Genomic DNA, 9,247 nt, shown 5'->3' on the forward strand with positions numbered 1-9,247 from the left:
CCACAATGACTATCAAACTGCAGCCAAAGAGGGAAGCCAGACTCATCACTTTGAGTTTATGGAGATGTTGAAAGTTAATGCAGAAGCAGTCAATCGCTGTTGTGTTCATTTAAGAAGGAAAAGAGCTGAGGAAACATTTTCTGGAGACCTCATCATGTTTGAATATCAACAAAGCTTTCTCAGATTAAAAACAATAAAGCCTTTGCTTTCAGAGTGCAGCCAAATAAAAAAAGAACCCAGCTAGTTAAAGTCAATGAGTTATTAAGATAGATTCTAACATAAAGTCATTTTATTTTTTCAATTGAACGGTTTAATTTAATTTAAATTGGAATTATAGCATTAACCCAACCTTGAACAGACTCCCAGAATTATTCTTTTTAACTAAGAAAGTACAAAGGAGCTGATAATTTTTACATGGTTGGCGCTTTATTAAAGGCTTGGGTTGTTTTGAAAATGACTTCTTGTAACTCACAAGGGCCAAACTGCTTGCTTTGGTCCATAATGAAAGTATAATCATTTAGCTGGTTCCAACATTAAAAGATTTTAATCCAAGCAGCAGCAAAGGCAGGTGATCTCTGCATCCAGATGATCCTCCTGCGTTCAACATCATGCGCCGCAGAGATTCCTCATCTGTCCCAGGAAACTGAATACTGATACTCTTAGTTCTGGGACTTTTGCAGGGATCCAATTTAAAATCAGTAAGGAAAATGGATAGGGGTAAAGAGGTGAGAGTATAAGCCAAGAAGAAGGGAAAAGCAAAATATGGGTTTTCCTGCAATGAAGAAAAAACGGGGCCTTGAAAAATTCATACTTGTTTTCTTCTCTCCACATTTCGTAACAGTGACTAGGTTGCTGGAGGGTAGTGTTTTTCAGCTTCATTCTGGCAAGGCAATTTTTAGTGCTGCCACTTAACCTAAATGACAATTTGATATAAACTTAGGGCCCATACAGACACAGGCCAAAATAAAGCTGCTTCGGTTCACTTTGGAGGTATGCTGTTTAAACGATGCCTGCATCCTAAGAGGCCAGAAGCCACGCCATAGCCATGCTCCAATCCTAAGGACTGGACCACAGCTTTGGCGCAGCTTCTGGCCTCTTAAGACACATGCATCGTTTAAACAGCATACTTCCAAATTGACTCAAAGCAGCTTTATTTTGGCCTGTCTGTATTATAGGCCCTTAATTGTTTTTAAATCCTATTCTAATGTAAAAATAGTTAAATAAGATTTTTAGCTTACTAACAATACACTAAATGCACCAAATATTTTCTGCTGTCCCATCCCCTTACAGAACGCTGCGCTTAAAATCTTTGCCACACCAACGCCACCACAAAAGCACCACTGCACACGGCGTCACTAACACAAAGTTGACTTTATTGTAGTGAGAGGAGAGGGGCGCAATTTGAACAGCACCAAAACTGCAGCATGTCTAGCGTAGGACAGAAAACGCTACTCCAAAACATGGTGGCTACCGGTTCATAGCGGTTGGCGAGAAAAGAGTGCCTCCCCTCAGCCCATTCTGATCAGAATTCATTGGAATAAGGACAGCACAGATCAATCTGACCCTCTCCTGATTTTAAAGTGCCAGAGTTCTCAGGATAAGATGGGTTAAATACTTGGGAGAGGAACAGAGAGGTATTTAGGGAAAGTGTGCTTTCAAGCATTGAGACCAAGAAGCCAGCAAAACAGCTCACCAGCTCCACAGCTAATGAAATGAGCTGGGTTTTCTGGGCTAAAGAGTTTGCAGAATGGGTGGTGGTGGTGGTGGTTATAAAATGTGGATTCCTTCCTTCCCCATTTTACACGCACACATTCCTGCATCAGTAGCAATTTCTTGGGCTGCCAGCTGCAAACCCTCCTACATTCCTCAGTTTTGTGGGGTGGAATAGAGGCTGTGGTGATGGCCACCAGGAGCGGCTGCCTGCGAGAAGAGAAGGGGAGCCGTGGGAGGGTGGCCCCCAAACCAGTCCTGATCCCCGCTGCGGTTAATTGAACCATACCAGCTGCCGCTGGCCAGTCGTCCAGTCAGGCTGAAAAGGATTCAGGTGGAGGAAGCAAGTCAGGTGGGGGAAGGAAAAGAATGAAAAAAATATATTAAAGATCATTGTTGAAGTTGCACACTTCCTGCCTCTGAGAAGAATTCTCTTTCTCTGGTAGCTTCCACTTATATGTCCCTTCCTTACTGTGGATACCTCTTCCCTTACTCTGTGATCTGAGAAAAACCACCTTTTGAAAATCCAAGATTTATTGGGAGGGTTCTCCTTACCAACACTAGTCTTTCTCAGTATTAAAATGAGCTGATATCCACCAAAAGAACACAGAATGTCTGCTCTTCCACATGGCGTTAAGACTACAAGTCTCATCTTCCATCACCTTTGGCATTACTAACTAAGGATGATGGGAGCAGCAGTCTAATAACATCTGGAGGGCCACATGTTTCCCAATGCGTCCCTGACATTTCCGGTACAAGAAAGCTGTACAGATCTATTACCAGGGAGATGCAAAGGGACAGAGAGACACCACCCAGTGTTCACAGACAGAATCACAGCTTTCAACTTAACATTTATCGTTCAAGCTAGGTGAGACTCTTGTTTTTAATTTGGTTTCTAAATGGGTGAACTCCCATCAATCCTTGGTCAGGCAGTGGAACCAATGCCTAGCATCTACTACTCTGGAATAGGGCAATGCTGACTGAGGCAAGGTATGTCTGAATATTAGAGTGAGTAACTGGTATCTGCCACATCAAGGTTGGTAGAGCATCTGCTTTATATCCAAAAGGCTCTAGACCCAATCCCTGGCATTTTCAGATATCAATAGTGGGGAAGAAGTCTCTCTGTCTGAAGTCCTGGAGAACTCATGTCAGTCAGCATGGACATTACCTAGCAATAAAATATTGTATAAATCAGCTTCTTAGTTTTCTGTTTAAAGTAGCCCTTGATTCAGAACCATAAGGTCTGAAATCTCACAACATTTTTCAAGAGAAGGATCACAACTCAGTGGTAGTGTCTTTGTTCTGCACACGGAGAAAATACTATATTGCATTCCCTGGTATCTTCAGGCACACTTAATGGTGATCCTTGTCAGAAACCCTCTGGAGCTGCAGCTGGTCAATTAGACATTGCTCATCTACATGGAATAAAGGTCTGCTCTGGCACCGTCTTACATTTCTGCTGAAACCAGAACAACCAGAACTCGAACCTTGTTGTATTTTTAGAAGGAAGACTGTAAGCTTGCTAGCAAAACCTGTGCTTTGCATATAAAAGATTTCAGTTTTCAGCCCTAGCATCTCCAGGTAGAGCTGGCATTGAGAAAGATCCCTTCAGACTTTGTGTGCTACCCTTCTGTAAGCTGGCCAGATCAATTATCTGATTCTGGTAAGGCTATGTTCCTAAAATCCTGAAGTAAAAGGCTTGTATAGTGTCTATGTGACAAAGAGTAGTTACCTGCTAGTGAGTCCTTCACTATCACGCTGTCCCAGGTGATCAAAGAAATAAGAACGAGAGACTCCAAGCTGCCGGTTGAAGACACGACTGGCACTCTACAGAAAGAAAGAAGTCATTACTATGAAGGCCTCCTTCAAACTACCTATCCCTACCCTGTCCTTCAAGGTTGGCAGGATGAAGTTCTCTTCCTGGATAGTGTCACTTTCTTTAAACAGGACACAGCTGGAGGATTGTGCCCTTGGCAGAGAGGTTGGGAGAATACGGTTGGAATAATAATGCCTCCTTTCTAAAATCACCGGTTCTTTGTGCTTTCCACATTACAAGAACTAGCATCTTGCACCTTTTAGAAGGAATTACACAGTGCAGAAGCCTGAGATACTTCAGAAGCCACCTAGGCCTGAAGTGGAATCCTGTATTGTGTGACATGCTTACAGCTACAGTGGTACCCCGGGATACGAAAGCACCGCCTTACGAAATTTCCGGGATACGAAAAAATCCCATAGGAAAAAACTGTTCCGGGTTACGTTTTTTTTTTTTCGGCTTACGAAAAAATTTTTTGGTGCTTTTCGGTGCTTTTTCGCACGAAACGTGGCTTTCCAGCGCTAGCGCCTATGGCTTTTTCGGGTTACGAAAAAAATCGGGTTACGAACGCCGCGGCGGAACGAATTAATTTCGTAACCCGAGGCACCACTGTATTGGAAAGATCCAATAAATAACAGCCATTCTCACACACCCAGCTCCCTCTGTTTCTGGTCTCCTATCAAAACTTTATGGGAGTTCATTCCTAAACAGTCATCACACTCACCATATCTTGAGCTGGCCGGTGTACCCGGAAGAAGCCAACTAATAATGTCGTGGGCAACAATTCCCAAACAAAGAGAATGAGGCCAAAGACAACATAGCCTTGATCGCCTAGGTCTGTAATCAGATCTGCCTGGAAGTGGATAGAGTAGGGAGACACCTCAGAAGTGGGGGACCAGACCTCCAAATCTACAACCCAATCCCCACACCCCAATTATGTTCTTGAAAAATGATAATGGCATAATGGCTGCAAGAGACCACCTCCTTCCATTGGGACCCACGCAGCTCTTCAAAACCCCAACCTGAAGTGGTCAAAAGTCCACTTCCAATTTCCTAAAAGCCCTTTTGGGAACAAAGCAAGATGCATGCCTTCTCTGAAGAAAGAACAGCTGCTCCTGGAGGCTTCTAAGAGTGGCAAATTTCTTTTTGTTTTTTTGTTTTTTGTGGCATTTTCGGACTATGCGGCTGTGTTCTGGAAGAGTTTATTCCTGATATTTTGCCAGCATCTGTGGCCGGCGAAACATCAGGAATAAACTTTTCCAGAACACAGCCACATAGCCCAAAAATGCCACAAAAATTATGGATCCCAACCATGAAAGCCTTCACCTTTCCTTTTAATCCTTTTGGCAATTCTTCTTTTGTCATCTACCACCAAAGAATAAAAATATGTATAGAATCATAGAATTATAGGGGTGCCCCAGGAGCTGTCAGGTTCAACCTCCCCCTCGCCTGTTCAATGCAGGGATTTGAGAAGCACATAAATGAGCATGGGGACTGCATGTTGCCTGTATGATGCCCAACACATGCCATCCCAAGTAAGTAAGCCAAACCAAACATTAAAGGCCAACTTGTGATATTACAGTACATAAGTCATATCATAGCTTATGCTCTAGTGTGGTGATATTATATGGTAAGTATGGATAAGACTGTGTAGACCACACAACAGGTGTAAGTAGTTCACTGTAGTGCATTTTAAATCATAGAATCTTAGAGTTGGCAGGTTCCAGAAGGGCCACCTAAACAACCATGGCCCTCCAGAAAGATGCTGATCTAAACAGGAGACCTCCAAAGAAGGAGAGCACACCATCCTACAAGGCAGTGTATTTCACTGTCAAACAGTTCTTATAGGAACGTTCTTCCTAATGTTCAAGGGGACTTTCTTTTCTTGTAATTTGTATAGAGTGGAAAGAGACAGTGGGAGAGGCTGCTGGAAGGATGTGACATTGAAGGTAAGAGCAGGTAGGATGAAGGTTTGGATGAAGGCATTTGGAGAGGGAGTGAGTCTACGCTTTGAAGAAAGAGCAACAGAAAGATAGAGACTGTGTTAAGTCTGCTTGGTCTGTAGCGGGTTTAAAAAAAGGAAAACTATAATGACAAGTGTTTATGTGTTGTAGAATAATAAGAGAAATGAGAGGTGACATCCATACAATTAAAGTTAGGATATTAATAAAGACCTGGTCAGTATGCTCAGAGTTAAAGCTAAAATCCACAACTGCTTTAGTGGAAGAGGATCCACTGAGGATACCCTTAGGAAGAGTGTCAGGATCTGAGGTGGAATCACCATTGGTGGTGGTTAGCAGTCTGATCACGACAGTCAAACTGTCAGCCCCATCCTATCTCTCTCTCTCCCAACCCCCAATTTGTATGGGATGGGAATGTGGCAGTTCCTCCTGGAGTAACCCTCTAGATGTTCTTGGATTGCAGCACTGATCAGCCCCAACCAACATAGCCAAGGCCAAGCCACATGGGAACTGTGGCCCAACACCATCCAGAGTGTCACAGATTGCTGGTTACTGCCCTAAAATGCTTGGGATTTGGTTATCTCATGTCTACTCCTTCCTTAAGACTGCGGATGGACAGGCATCAGGCTTGTGGGCAATTTACTTTTCTCAAGAGAGCCCAAGTATTTAGTAGCAACTAGAGATTGGGGGGGGGGGGGGCAACGGTCTACTGCAAGCTACCACCACCATCACCTGGAGCTTGCTTATACCAGCAGAAACCTAGATGTGAGTTGTTACTTATTGGGGATTTTAATACCAGACTAAGATTGCACAGCACAACTTCACAAAGACATGAGCAAAGACAACCAGATGATTCTCATACAAAGGTAGTCACGGCAAGTAATTTGGGTTTGGGGGTTGGGTTGTTGTTGTTTTCGCACTTCTAATATTTAAACTACTGGAAGATACAATCCCTTGGAGATCTATGGCTGACTACCCAGAGGTCTATCAGTGCACCCCATTCTAACTTCTGTCTCCTTTATGTTCATCCTTTTGAGTCCATAATGCAGCTTTCATCAAAATGACACCTTCTGGTTGTATCAGACCACAGCCCCTATTCTATTAAGCACAACATCTATTAAGTACAAAATTGGAGGAGGCTGTCTTAGTACTTCGAAATGGAGCACTGAGGTGTGGTTGAACTTTACTCTTGTCTCACTCACCTGGTCAGATACATTGTACCAGTCGTAATCAAAGGAATCGAGGCGCGTGCGGGAGGAAAGTGCCAAGGCCACCAGGTTGTAGCAAGCTCGGCTGGCATACAGCAAGACGATGGTGCCACCCATAGCAGCAGTTTGGCACAGCGTGGTGCCCTGTTACCAAAAAAAAAGGAAAAAGTAGACATAACCTGTTAAGGAGAACTCCAAACCAAGTCTTGTCTTATTTGTAAAGGCACAACATTTGCAGAGTACAGTTCACTGTGCTAAGTAACCGAAGAAATCACCTTCGTTTGGAGGTCCATATTCCTCTAGGTACACAGCAACATTCAGAAACACCTTTTGGGACTCTGACTGCCAGAATTCTCCAGCAAAACCTGACATGCTGGCTAGGGGATTCTGGCATTTGTAGTCCAAAATGATACTGTCCAAGGAAAAAGAAAGGTGTCAAGTAGAGGCTGCTTGAGCACAAATGATATAGAATCATAGAATTGAATGAGACCTCAATGGACATCCAGTCCAACCCTCTTCATGCAGGAATACACAATCAAAATACCACCGACAGACGGTCATCCAGCCTCTGTTTAAAAAGCTCCAAAGAAGGAGACTCCATCAAACTCCGATGGAATGTGTTCCACTGTCAAACAGTTCTTCTTGTCAGGAAGTTCTTCCTAACGCTGAGGTGGAAATATCTTTTCCTGCTGTTTGAATCAATTTCTTCAGGTCCTATTCACTAGAGCTGCAGAAAATAAAGTTGCTCCATCTTCAATGTGACATCCCTTCAAATTTTCAAACAGAGCTATCATATCATGTCTTAACCTTTTATTCTCCCAGCTAAACATACTGTATCCAGCTCCCTAAGTCATTCCTCATAGGGCATGGTTTCCAGATGTTTCACCATTTTGGTCACTCATGTAGAAAGCCCCAGGTTCAGACTCTGACATCTCCACTTAGAATGGCCTTTTTCAGCAGTGTGCAATTTACTAGCCTATTAGAAATGAGAAATAACAGGCCCCACCTTCCTCAGAGAAATAACGCACCTTAGCTTCTAGATAGATGCGGGTTGAAGGAGAGCCACGGGCCACGAGGCAGAGGCACAGGGCAAGAGAGACAGCCCCGAGCACAAAGAGTGAATCACTGATGAGTACTCGTGCCAGGACCACTGCCCAGGGCTCAGCCCGGCGTGCCCGTACCAGCACAGCACATGCCACATTCACAGCCAAGAAGAGGATGCTGGCACCCAGGCATGCCCCTCGCACCACCAACCTAAGGAAAGGGGGAAAAAAAGGTGTTGGGTACTGCAGAAAACTTTAAAAATAATGAATAATACAATCACTGAGGTAGGAGGCTTCCATCTACTCTACTCCAACCCCTGCCAGTGCAGGAACTCATCACCAAAGTACCCCTGAGAGGTAGACAGGCAACCTCTGTTTAACAAAGGAGTGCCCACTACCTCCTCTATTAGTCTAATCTACTATTAAACAGATTTTACTGTCAGGAAACCCTTCTGAATGCTTAAGTCAGAATTGCCTTTCTTGTCATTTGAATCCACTGATTTGGGGTCTACCCTACAGAGCAGCAGAAACCAAGCTCACTTTATCTTCAAACTCAGTCAACAGTACTTCTGGGTTTCTTGTCCCCAGCAGCTGCTGTTCACAAGGTTGACTGCTCCTCAAAATAGTATGTTTTATTCTGCTATCAGAACAGAAACATATGGAAAGAGCGATCTCCTGTGTATTGGTTGAAGCTAGTGTTTTCCACCTGAAACTCTGGGTGCATCCATCTGGGTACAGGAGACAAGAAGAGAAATGTTTGGCTGTAAAACAGAAGAAAACTCCTGCCTACATTCCAGAGATAAGCAAACTGGATGCTGTTGATACTGTAATCTCCACCAGCTAATGCTGAGCAACATAGGAGCTGCAGTCCAACAACATTTGGAAGGCCACATGTTCTGCTATATTTCAATAACTGGGCACACCTTCTGTGTGTGACTCTTAGTATGCTCCCTTCAGCATTTAAGGCCTTGGTCAGTGTTCCTAAATGCAGCTGCCAGGCTGCTGTCAGGAAGAGGGCGGGCTTTTCTTTAGTCCCAGCACTGAACCTCTAGAAGTCCCCTTCCACAGAGGTTCACTAAGATACGATCATAGAATCCTAGAGCTGGAAGAGACCACAGGGACCATCCAGTCCAGTCCTCTGCCATGCAGGAAGACACCATCAAAGCACTCCCAGACAGACTCTGCTTAAAAACCTCCAAAGGAGACTCTACCATTCTCTAAGGCTGCATATTCCACTGTTCAACAGCTTTCACCATCAGGAAGTGCTTCCTAATGTTTAAGTGGAATCTCTTTTCCTGTAGCTTGAATCCATTGCTCTGCCTCCTAGTCTCCAGAGCAACAGAAAACAAGCTTGCTCCATCCTCAACATGACACCCTTTCAAATATTTAAACATGGCTATTATGTCACCTCTTAGCTTCCTCTTCCCCAGGCTAAACATATCCAGCTCCCTAAGCCCATATGATTCTATCCTCCTCTACATGTTCAGCTCAAGCCTGATTCCCCCTCCCCCC

At 44.0% G+C, this 9,247-nt stretch overlaps 1 protein-coding gene across 1 annotated transcript in view; it reads right to left on the reverse strand.

Moving 5' to 3' along the window:
- Window positions 1-1,352: 1,352 nt before the first annotated feature.
- GPR137 (G protein-coupled receptor 137) overlaps window positions 1,353-9,247 on the reverse strand; it is a 9,151-nt gene continuing 1,256 nt past the window's right edge. Inside the window, exons 2-6 of the mRNA XM_042440986.1 lie at window positions 7,721-7,992; window positions 6,687-6,836; window positions 4,248-4,376; window positions 3,443-3,537; window positions 1,353-2,029 (exon numbers count right to left, since the gene is read on the reverse strand). Coding sequence (XP_042296920.1) covers window positions 1,867-2,029; window positions 3,443-3,537; window positions 4,248-4,376; window positions 6,687-6,836; window positions 7,721-7,992 — 809 coding nt within the window. The 3' untranslated portion in view covers window positions 1,353-1,866. The remainder of the gene's footprint in view (window positions 2,030-3,442; window positions 3,538-4,247; window positions 4,377-6,686; window positions 6,837-7,720; window positions 7,993-9,247) is intronic.

This window comes from Sceloporus undulatus, chromosome 9 (assembly GCF_019175285.1).
Source record: "Sceloporus undulatus isolate JIND9_A2432 ecotype Alabama chromosome 9, SceUnd_v1.1, whole genome shotgun sequence".
Taxonomy (NCBI): Eukaryota; Metazoa; Chordata; class Lepidosauria; order Squamata; family Phrynosomatidae; genus Sceloporus; species Sceloporus undulatus.